Raw genomic sequence first — 12,674 nt, 5'->3', positions numbered from 1 at the left:
TAAGGTAGATGGGTACATAACGCGTAGGCCCCTTGCACATGGACACTTGAGTCAAGCAGTTGTGACTTGTGTTGCGAGCGCGTAACTCTACACCTTAAGCAGAGAAGGGTTTCCTTGTAGAAGACAAGGAAATAACAATAATAGGTATTGGGTATACAGATAGAACATTAAAAGTAATTTAGTTTTGAATAGACGCTCGCGAAAGGAACAATATCTTTTATATATTACTGTTCTTTCAGTGTAATTCGTAAAACTCTTTTATTGTTCTGCAGATCAACAACAATGTGAACGATCGAACGGGTTCGCTCTGACGATTGTCAGGACGTTAATTTATAATATGCCAAGCTTGATATTTTTCTAAAAACTGTAGCTTTTACTATTTATTATAACCTCAAAATGTACAAAGTGCTCTTTATACTTGTGTGCATAATTGTTCAGGACGTTTATGCATCATATTGTTACCCAGATTTTTGTCAAAATACAGTGAGTTTATCGATTATTCTTTATTATAGTGATGATTTATTTTTACGTCTTTTTATACTTGGACTGTAAATTATAAAGTACAAGTTACCATTTACTTGGGATAGCGACCTCTTATTTACTAATATACCGTAATTGCAATTGTTTTTCAGACGAATTTCATACCAGAATCTCAAGAACAATGTTTACTTCAACCAGTAAAAAGGGGAGAAGGTACGGCCTATTTGTTCGTTTACTACATTTTATTATAATAGTAATTTGAAATAAATTTTCTCATTAACTGTTTTTAGACTGCAAGGAGATGAGATTTGAGAATCTAGGGCATGTACCACCTTCTGGAAAAGCTTTAGCACAAGTGTCATTAACCGCATATGTTAAAGACTTGGAGGACATTAATGAAAAAGCTACTGCTTTTAATTTTTCTATTACTAATATTAATTTTGACAGTGAGTAGTTAGAATTTTTTATTTTCCATACAATGAATGCCTGATTTTTATATAATGTTTATTGCAGGACTGATTACTCGTTATCAAAATTTAGGGGACGAAGAGACTTCGTCTTGTCATCGTGTCAAATTTTACGGAAATGTAACTACCTATCCGTTAAAGGAATTTCATTTGTCTTGTCCCTTTTCTAATAATTCATTTGAAAATAACCCATACCGATTAGAATATCTTATTTCTGGAGATAATTATGAATACAGTAGAAAGCTTGTATTTATAGTTCCTAATCACAGATTCATTGGTTAGTCTTACATTATAAAATACAATTATTTATTATAATAAGCTATATCTATAAGTATATATGTTTATATATATATATATATATAAAAATGCTTATGTAATAGATCAAACTGTAAAGGATGTTGCTTTTTACACACCATTTATTTACATCGATGTTTCTGATGCCTCTATATTAACGTTATACATTCAACCTTTACCCCAACGGTTTAATGTATCTAAATACAGAGTTTGGATGATGAACAATGATACAAATAGTACAAAAGAAGTTACTCTTGAGAACTACAACATAAATCAAACGATACATCATAATTTTTCGGTCGATAATGGTGTGCTTTATTTTAAAGTTGCCGCTCTTCATCCCATATGTCATAAGTACGGTTGTATTAATAGTACATCACCTTTTATAAGTATAAGTAAGTATAGTAATTTTTTTAATAATTTACACGGATAATTTTCATTCTGCTTGTATAATGTAATTATTCGTTGCAGAGCAACCGTCGCACCGGTTACTTATTATGATAATAAGTTTTATTTGGATACCTCCTGTGATATTATACGTTATATATCATACTTATAAATTGTATAAGAAAAAAGGTAAGATTGAAAAACTGCGTTTTATGCAAGTAATTTTAATAGTTACACAATATATAATGTAATAATAACTTTGATAAACACATGATAATTGTATTTTTCACAGAAATATTAAAGAGAGCCGAAAGAAAACCAAAATGCCTTTTGGTTTATTCGCCATCGCATATGGCTCATGTTAATGTAATGATTGACTTGGCACGTTACTTACGATATTGCAACATTAATGCAATGATCGATACTTTGGATATTGCCGAAAGTACAAATAAAGTATGAATTGTAACACATAAGACTTCGTCTACAAACTTAATTTGAATAAATTTATCATAAAAAATAATAATACATTTACAGGATCCAGTTCTTTGGTGTAACGAATCATTCCACTCTGCGGATGCAATAATAATAGCGACATCGCCACAGACCGATGAAATTGCTCCAGTTATTTATCGTAATATTGATAACCAAGCGCTGCGTTTACTTAAAGAAAATTACCCGCGTCGTAATAAAAGATATTATGCTCTTCAATTCCCGTATTGCAAAGCAAACGACATTCCGAAAGAAGCGCGGCAATTTAAGCGTTTCACGATGCCCGAAGAATTAGATAAATTAGTAAAAACAGTTCACGAAGTCGAATATATACGTTTCTTTGGAGTGTCCGATAAAGATTTTGTTGATTCCATTAAATTGGCCAAATTACAGATTGTTAAGACTGAAAGAAATTTCCAAGCTGTAGAAGAAAATGGTAAATTACTTGTAATTTAAATTTTCTCATTTTTCACACATTTTTATTTGTGATATTTTTAATTTCAGTAGATTACTAATATTAGCATTTATATTTTAAAGACAATTAATTTTAATTAATATTGCCGCAAGTTAGATACTTTTGAATTGAAATTAAATTTACAATATAAAATTTTTAAATAAAATTTTATTTAATATGGCGCATAAATATTTTAGGTACAATTTTATAATAATTATGAAAAGGATAATTTTATTTTTAGAAGATCTTCTCCTACCAGATTTACAATTAAAAACAAGAAACTCAGAAATTCTTCAACTAAAAGAAGTAGATATGAAAAATACCGATAGTTCAATGAATTCGACTGTATTAAAAAATTTTAATACAAATATCGAAGAATTGAATTTACTTGGCGACGCTACAGACGGCAACGTTCAAACATTTTGTTTCAATTCAACAAACAGAGATTCTGAATTTCGTATTGATACTTTCAATTTGTAAACTTTTAATACCGCACAGTTTGTAAAACTGCTTTTATAATATTTTTTATTTTTATATATTAAATGAATATATATATATACTAATTTTTAAGAATAAACTATTTATTTACATAACATAAGTAATGATTTATAATAATTATTATTTAATATAACATTTACTTAATATTACAAATATCAGGGTTTTAATTCTTCAATTTTCTTGACAATATATTTGCAAATTTGCCCTAGAATAAAATGTAGTAAAAAGAGAATAATTTTTATTTTTTATATTACTACATTATGAAAATTATATAGAATGATGATTATTAGGTGAAATTAATTTATAGGGACTTTTAATTATTGAACAGTTAATCTATTTTCTTAATTACATAATTAATATTTTGATCTTCATTCAAAATAAACAATTTTAAGTAGTGTAATAATATTCATAAAACTAGCCTTGGAAATTTATAAAAAAATTATCTTTTATATTATGAAACCTAATTGAGATTATAATTATTAAATTAAAATTTACTTTTATTATGGTTTAAACGATTACATCATTCTTTATATTCCATTTATAAAATTACTATTTTATAAATATAATCTTTTCAAACTGTCAAATCTCATTAGTTCTTTGTACATAGTTATACAATTAATTATGAGTCCTCAATATTTAAATTAAAAATATCTTCATCTGCTTTTAAAATAATTTCGAACGTCATCAAATTCATACATTTTATTCAATTGTTAAACATTCATGGTTCTGTGTTTGTATAACTATTTCAGGATGTTAAGCGATGCAATGATTGAATCCATTCGCCACTGGTCACTAGTCCCTTATTTCTTTTGAGTTTATTTTTAATGTTTTGAATCATTGAATGCTATTCAGCCATAGAGGAGGATCCATTGACATCAATTAACATTTATTATGCGAGGTTTTATAAACTCATTATCAATTTCATTATGTCAATTCATGAATATATATTTTACATTTTTAACACCTTGTGCAATACAATGAACGAACCCAATTGTGTTGGCCAAATGTTTTTCTTTATTAAAGTTCATATTATATCTCTAAGATCAGCTGGAGGTCATTTTATTTCATTATTTTGCAACATGTGAATGAAATAATTGTAAATGTTTTTTCATATTTACCCAAAATTGCTGATCTTTTAAGTCGTATTTTCTCTTTGTAATCTAGTTTTAAATGGCATACTAATTATGTGAAAGGCATACTATCTTTTTCATTAATACCTCTATTATTACATAATCATTAATTTACAGCATAAATTGCTTCATTTAATTCTTTACGTATGCAATTAATACCATCTGTTATGTGCATATAATCTGATGACATTCCGACTGAACAAATTATAATTATAGATTATTATGAATAATGCAATAATGTTCAGAATCATGAATTATAAACTTCTTATTTACAAAGCATTATTTTTTACTAATAATTAAAATTATTATTCAAATTGTTTTTGCATTTATGATTCAACGTCTATGTTTTGAGATAATTCAAAGCATAAGTGATATAATGAAGGAATCGATACAATTATAACTAAGTTTATAAAAAACTGGTGTTTTAATTACTTTTTATTGAAAGTAATCAGCTAGATAGTCTGCATGCTTATAATGTATATATGTATATGTGGTAAAAATTTTACATCGCAATAAAATATTTAACAAATACCTTAATAAAATTTGATGACAAAATAATAATAAATTTAATTACCTACTAATTCCTACATATTTTTAAAAGTAACTTATTTTTTTATTTTTTTTTCATATAATCTATGACGATAATATAAAAAAATATGTAGTTTAAAGAATTACAATTTAAGAACTTTTGTTTACTTTTATATAAAAAATTGCCACTTTGTTAATCTCATGTTATAAATCTATATATACGCGTTACTTTAATTAACGTCATTAAAGCAATTTTCATCAAAGTAATCCAAACTTTTTATAATATAATTTTTTTAAATAGAATAATAATAATTTGTCGAAGTATTGTAATATGATATCTTTTTTTATATAAAAACAAAAATAAAGTCAAAAATAATATTATTAGATTTAATTATCAACTAGGAGTGATTTAAAAATAACTCAGTGTGTATAAAAAAAAAAACTTGATAATGTAATTTTTACGATTTTTTCATTTGTAACAAATATAAAAACTTTTATCTTGAAATATAAATAAAAAAGTAACATTATTAAAAATAAGTTTTTGAAAAAATTTCGTCGGTTTATTATGTAACTGATTTATTTGAAGCTATTTGTACTTAAATCAAACGACATATAATATTAGTTAATATTTAAATTAATAAAATTATGTAACGTAGTAATTTTCTGATTTAACTAGCAATACATTTGTTTAAAGACAAATTAATTTACAATACCAAATATGTGTAAAAATATAAATATAAAAAATATATATTGAATCTACACATGTGGGGCTACATTTCAAATTATTTCAAGATCATTCATTCATTCATTCATTTTTATTTATTATTATTTGCATGATTCCTTGTTTGATAATTTCTCAATACATAAATAGAATTAATTGCCATATCTGTTGTTTTATTAGTGAAGAATTAAAAATATAAATTTTTAAATAATATAATTTTTGAAAATTCATTCACCTTTAAGAAAAAAGCAACAAAAAAAAAAAAAGGTAAAAAATTAATTAGCCCAGGTTGAAATTTGATATACAATAGAAATTACTATTACACTTTAGCGTATTGAAAGTTTATTCAGCTTTTAATATGACACAATTATTGTTCTATCGATATGATAATTTAAATTTACTGATTTTAAAAAGTAAGGGTTTGGTTGAAAAAATTTTGGAATCACGATTGAATTAGAAAGGAATTAATCGAAATGCATTTTAAAGAGACGCTATATACATTTTTTCTTCAATGTAATATCTTTAAAGTAAATTTTAAATAATATAAAAGGATCTTTCAGTTGAAAACTTAGACATTAAAAATTACTTTTTAACTCATTTAAGAAGAATAACAATAAACTAAACATCGAATAACGTCGAAATAAAAGAATTTGAAAAATTTTGTCTTATACGCCGTAGATTTGTTAAATTATTGGTGGATTTTTGAGAATTTCTCTATATTGATTAATTCTTTTTCTTTTTATTCAATTACATATGTAAATAATAGCAAAATAGAAATAATAGGTTTTCATTGTGTAAAAATTTATTGTTATTGAAAGCCACATTCTTGTATTTTTTAAATTAATTACATACGATATTCAAATATATAATACAGAAAATATCGTTTGTACTTCTATTGTAATTCGACTTTTGTTCGTAATTTACGAAAGAATACGTTGAGTATTTGCTTTCTCAGTGAAGTTATAGAAGTAATTTTTATATCGTTTAATTTCACTAGCATTATGTACGATTAATAAAATATCGAAGCATACATTACAATAATTTATAGTGATTTGTCTAAAATAAAATGTCTGCCTTTTTATAAAAATTGTTTCAAATTAATAATTTTAGAATGAAACTTCGATTTGCTATAAACCTTGGTCAATATATAATTTTTTGTAAGTATCAAAACATGTTTGTACTTCCACCATTAAATAAGTAATTTAAGATTAAAATTTTGATCTATCATTACTGTTAGAATACTAAAAAAATAGAAGATTTTTGTTCTTCAGGTGCTCAATATTTCAATACATTAGCCTTGGTCGGTGTGAATGTCACAGATACGGTGGAAAGAAGATTTAGTTTTGTCGCTTGTATTACGAATCGTGTTGATATAGACATTATATTGGATCGAGATCTTATTTGTACGGGAACACTCATTACTAGAAGTGATATTCTGTCAGCTGAACATTGTTTAATTAATAAGACATTGAACAGTTTTCAAGTAGTCGTTGGATCTCTTATATTAATCCAGGCTAAAATACATTATCCATTGAAAGTGATAACGTTTCAACAGTGGGCCGAACAAAGGCAAAAACCAATTGAATTTGAAGAAAATGACATTGCTATTATAAAGGTGACTCGACTTACTTGAATAATTTTCTTTCAAAAGTTATGACACATATTTCTTCATTTTTTAAAATATTCATATTCAAATTCATTTGCAACTTTTACGTAAAATTTTGTGTTTTTTTGTTTGTTTTTGTTTTAGTTGACACAGGAAGTATCGAGACAGATCAAGCCAGCAAGTATTTCATATAAATCGGATAATAAATTATATGGAGCAGATGTTACGATGGCAGGTTGGGGTATGTCAAAAACGTTTCCATTTTCGTCAAACCTCAAAGTGGTTGAAGTAAAAGTTTTAACAAAAGATGTCTGTGAAGCCAAAATTAGCAGTTTAAATCAGCAAAATCTATTTTTAGAGCCACGGCTCCTTTGTACTTTTCGATTTCCATTTGCATTACTGCAATTTGTAAGTATTGAGCTTTTAGAAGTAATCTAACGTAATTCAGAGAATATTGCATGTTTTACTTTTATATTCCTTTTCTATTCTTTAAACGCTTGAATTTTGTCTTGAAAGACAACGTATTATATACAATTCATTTAAATAATTAATAATTAATATCAAATATTATAGTTTTCTCTTAATATAAATTAGAATGTAAGTTAATAAAAGATTTATCAGGTTAATGGAAAAAAAAAAGAAAGAAAAAAAAATGATTAAACAGAATTAAAATGTAATCTAAAATAGTTTTTTTGATTAATAATAAAATATAAATTTTTAATTCTTAATATAAATTAAATAATAATATTTTTAAAATTCTAAGAAAAAGATGGATACATTTTTATGAGAACATAATATACTTTTTTTTTTACATACGTAACGTAAATTTGACAGAGGGTTTTTTTTTTTTTTTTTTTTTTTTTATTTCAGTTCTATCATAATTTTTAATTATAATAAATGTGTTTTTGCATGTAAGAAATAATGCACCAAAAGGAATGCAATAATTTTAAGGTTTTCTCATACTTATATTAGAACAACAGACATTAAAAAATACTATCTTTTCTGCTTATAGTCGGTTAATCTATAACTAATCAGTGATCGTATAAAAATCAATGTTATTTCATTTATATATATAATATTGTTTTTAGGGTGACAGTGGTGGTCCGCTGTTATATAAAGGAAAAGTGGTCGCTATTAATAAAGGAACGGCTCCATTGCCGGAAGTGAATATTCATCCGCAAAAAGTGAACATCCATTTTAATCTTCAATTTTATGAAAAATTTATTTCAGATGTCAAAAAATAAGATATATAATTTGATTATGTTACAAAGAATACAATATTCCTAAATTGTAATGAATCACAGCTATTTTCAGTGCATATATTTCAATTAAGTGATGACTTTTATTATAAATCCTATAGAACTACATTCTTATACGTTAGACTTTAAAAAAAAATGTATTTATAAAATTAATTCTATATATATAAATTTATTACGACGATAGAATTACTTACACATACGTGCCTGTGCGCGCGCGTGTGTGTTTTATTAAAGATTTGGTATATTATAATGTTAGTGCGGTAGGTATGTAATAGGTAGGTATTCAGTGGATAACAATTTATATAATATTTATTATATTTGGTATTACAATAGTAAACTTTTCTATAAATGAATTGATTTAATAATGACTGTTATTTATAATATATTTTGACTTATGAAACTTTATTCTAATATGTTAATTTTTTGGATTCATCATTAGTGATATTATCATCGTTTTACCACTATATCGATTTTAATTAATTTCCTTATTTTCTTTGATCTTCTATTTACATAATTTGACTATTTATTTGAAGATAATTTGATTTAAATGTGTCATGCAAAGAAGTGAGAATGCTTCGTTGAAAAATAAATATTTGATTTAATGAAAAAATTTTATATAACTATATAAAAATATAACAATTTCGATAGATCTTGAATTAATATCATCTCATCAAATAATTTCATGCGATGTTCAACGAACGAAATCATTTTGTTCAGTCGCTACATTCACAAATTTCATTATTTAAATAAATGGTAATTGTATATCTGAATTCTTACGGCTTTCAAAACGCCTCTTAAGAATTTTATTTTATATTTCAATATTTATATTTCATAATTATTTATAAATATATCTCTTATGTGAATGGTCATTCATTCTATTTAAATTTATTTATATATATTTATGTACAATAATCCGGATTTAATTTATGTAGGGATGCTTAAAATGATAAGACAATTCATTTTCATAAATGAGTTATTTTAATATATTAACAAAAATACAATAAATTTTGCACAAAAAAAAAACATACAAAATATTCGTTAAAAATTATTTCCAACAACTTTGGTTTATTTTGCTACATATTTATTTAAAACAATCTTATTGAGCTATACCAGATACATATTATGCACAAAAATCTAAACGAACTATTTTCTGTACGAAAGTAATATAATTAAACACAGCAAATGTATATATTTACAAATCATCACAGAAATAATTATTTTTTATAAAATGTTATAAAATATACAATGATTAGCTTTTTTGTGACTACATAATAATGAAGTTTTTTTTTTCAATTATAAACCTCATATATTTTTAATCGACTTATACAAGTTATTTAACTTTTTACACGATGAAATTACAAAATATAACGAATTTAATAATATTTCGTTTTAAAATTGCTAAGTAGTTTTTTGTTACAAGATTATAAGTCAAATAAGTGTATTTATCGACACTTCGTAATATAATAATATATGACGTTTTTATTAAAATATTTATTATTTATTAAATATACTGCCTATAATATTTTAATTTAAATTATTCATTGATTTAACCTATCTAAACTAAAAATAAATTTTACTACGCAAATTACAGTTAGAAATTATGTTAAAATGCATCTTTATTTCTGGTCCATTTTTCATTAACTATTGCTTTTTTTATTATTTTCAATTTGCCTCCTTAATATTATTTTTAATATTTACAAATATAACGTCTACAATTTAATATTCAATCAATTAAATTTATTTTACAAAAGTTATTATTTTAAATAATTACTGTTTAATTATAATTGAATATATTTAAACGTTTCTACGAATATTTGATACGTAGAAAAAATCTATGAAAAAAGCACAAGGATAATTATAATAATAGTAATAATTCGTCATGAAGGATTAAAACTGATAATTCGAGATATCAATGTAATTTAATCATAAATAAATTTTATATCACACATTATTGATATAAATGGAAAATGCTCCTTTATAAATTTTTATTTTTTATTTCTATTAATTAATATTCAAATTAACGACAATTAAATTAATTCCTTTAAAATGAATCTAATTTTTGTGCTATTTTAAAAATGTAATAAATGTTTGTATTTAAAATAAACTGCTACGTACATTAAACATTATTAAGAACATAATATTATACATTATAAGTAAAATATTCGATCGAAAACATCTATTATAAAATAATAAATTAAAAACTATTAGAGTAATAAAAATGAGATTTTTAATTATTATAAAATAATTTTCAATAAAATAAATATTTTTTTTTCCATTACTCATGTAATTTACATTATATTTCTAATCTATGCTTTTATGAAAATAGCATTATTTCTAATCAAAGAATTATTAAATAATATTATTATTGGTAAAATTAGTTATTGATATTTATGAAAGTCATAAATAATTGAAAATTTCCTTTTCGAAATACTCTAATTCATTAAGTAAGAAAATAAAATTTGCACCTATTATATGTAATAAAGAGCTTATACATTAAAACGAAATTCAAAATTATTGTAATTACTTATATCTATTTAAAAATTGGGAATAATTGGAGTATACGGAAAATCTATTGTATCACTTTATAAATTGAATAAGATTGTTTATTAATCTTATTATTGATTCTATTATAAAATTCATCCACGTATTTGATTATTATAAGGCAGTGTAAGAAAAATGAAAATTGAAAATAGATTCAAATAGTTGATATAAAACTTGAATAAATCACTAAAAAATAGTTTTATTATCCGTCAAATCGTATTTAACATTTATAGTTTTTAAATATTTCTTGTAAAAAATTTAAATAATAAATATATATATATATATATATATATATATATATATATACGTGTCTGTGTCTGTGTGTGTGTGTGTGTGCGCGCGCGTGCGCGCGTGCATACGCGAATGTATGTAATTTTTTAAAATTACGACTAAAATATATGTAATAAGAAAAATAAAGTAAAAAAATGATATGACCATTAAAGTTTACCTTGAAGTAATTTTGTGTAAATTTTGTGTAAATTTGCAAATATCAGTTTATGTAATAAACACCTATTACTTATTAGAAAATAGAAGAATTATTAATGTCATTTATGATAGAAATTTCGAGAGATTATTAAAAAATTCACTTTTGGTAAAAATGATTTTTTATCTCAAATGTAATGAGAGAATTTTAAAGTTATAAATCCATTTCGTTCAATTTATATAGCAAATAATTTCAAAATTAAATTAATTTTTATTTAAGAGTTTGGAAGTACATGGATTTTCATTGTGTATGTATAGCAATAAAAAATTTATTATGTACTTCCAAAGTATGTGATTTGTTAAAAAAGTCGTTTATCAATGTCAATGGTAGTTCAACTTAATAAGTTACTGAAATATTTCGATACCTTGTGCTTTTTAACGATAATTGCAGAATAATCTAAGTACATTGCAAATTATTTATTGTATAAAGCTAAAATATGCCTTATTTAATTATGACATTTTTATTGTTTCAATAAACGGAATAATTATTTATCAATATTCATATAGAATATTATTTATTCACTTGGATGTTCCAACTCACGATATCGAAAAGTGAACATATTTATTATTATAAAACATTGTATATACTTTATGCGTAGATGTGAGCGATATTTATTTATGAAAAACTGGATCATTGCTCTCACATTATATATACGAATGAGTTTTTAAATAGTTATTTATTTAATATCATAATTTATTGACATTTGCTTTAAAAGTTGCCTTACGAAAACTTTTCTCAAGCGCCTAATTTAGCGGTACGTATGATTTTGATGAAATATTCTTGTTACAATTAATCATTGCTTTCACTAAATGTAAATAATAAAAACATCTCTACCGGTGAGATTCGGTTGTTTTTTTCGTTAAAAAAATAATTATTGTGTGTGTGCATTAATCAATAAATTATTAGAAAGTATATTAAATTAATGATTACCTTTTAAAGCAGAGATTATGAGTTTCCCGTAATTCCCACAATAATATTAACGAGATCAAAGTGAGATCAAATTAAGCGTTATAATGTTTTTTAAGCTTGATTTGAGATTGGATTATTTTATTTGAAAGGTAACGTTCTTGTAACGTTTCCAATATCCATTTATCTCTTGAACTCTCGATCTCAACGGATTGTAACAGAATTCTACCGCTGACTGTTTGTCAAAAGAGATCGCCCATATGCAATATGTTATCTTTAAATCATACAGATGCCGACTATGCCATTTAACGTTAATAATTTCTGTAATACATAGTTAAGGTGCGATGGATCTTGGGAAATTAATTACGACGAGCAAACCAATGGAAAGAGCCCCCCAAACCGCTACGAGACGCTCCCCTGCATTGTGCAC

At 24.2% G+C, this 12,674-nt stretch overlaps 1 protein-coding gene across 2 annotated transcripts; it reads left to right on the top strand.

The window, feature by feature from the left end:
* Nucleotides 1-3,083, top strand: LOC105364382 (uncharacterized). 2 transcript variants are annotated; one of them, XM_011502294.1, is made up of 10 exons: nucleotides 1-144; nucleotides 273-483; nucleotides 633-693; nucleotides 771-926; nucleotides 994-1,224; nucleotides 1,328-1,636; nucleotides 1,713-1,817; nucleotides 1,921-2,081; nucleotides 2,163-2,553; nucleotides 2,816-3,083. In XM_011502294.1, exons 2-10 carry the CDS (start codon nucleotides 397-399, stop codon nucleotides 3,049-3,051), a joined length of 1,737 nt encoding a protein of 578 aa, XP_011500596.1. In that variant the 5' UTR covers nucleotides 1-144; nucleotides 273-396; the 3' UTR covers nucleotides 3,052-3,083. The 2 variants fall into 2 exon arrangements, with proteins under 2 accessions (XP_011500596.1, XP_011500595.1); XM_011502293.1 differs by having other exon boundaries at nucleotides 2,813-3,083.
* Nucleotides 3,084-12,674: the final 9,591 nt, after the last annotated feature.

This window comes from Ceratosolen solmsi, unplaced genomic scaffold (genome assembly GCF_000503995.2).
Source record: "Ceratosolen solmsi marchali unplaced genomic scaffold, CerSol_1.0 scaffold31, whole genome shotgun sequence".
In the NCBI taxonomy this organism is placed as follows: Eukaryota; Metazoa; Arthropoda; class Insecta; order Hymenoptera; family Agaonidae; genus Ceratosolen; species Ceratosolen solmsi.
This window is presented reverse-complemented; position numbering and strand designations above follow the sequence as displayed.

Bases quoted from the DNA above. Each gene is read 5' to 3' on its own strand.
- LOC105364382 (XM_011502293.1), top strand. From the start codon at position 397: ATGTACAAAGTGCTCTTTATACTTGTGTGCATAATTGTTCAGGACGTT. The intron at 927-993 runs GTGAGTAGTTAG...TGTTTATTGCAG, and splicing joins TACTAATATTAATTTTGACA to GACTGATTACTCGTTATCAA. The intron at 1,225-1,327 runs GTTAGTCTTACA...CTTATGTAATAG, and splicing joins TCCTAATCACAGATTCATTG to ATCAAACTGTAAAGGATGTT.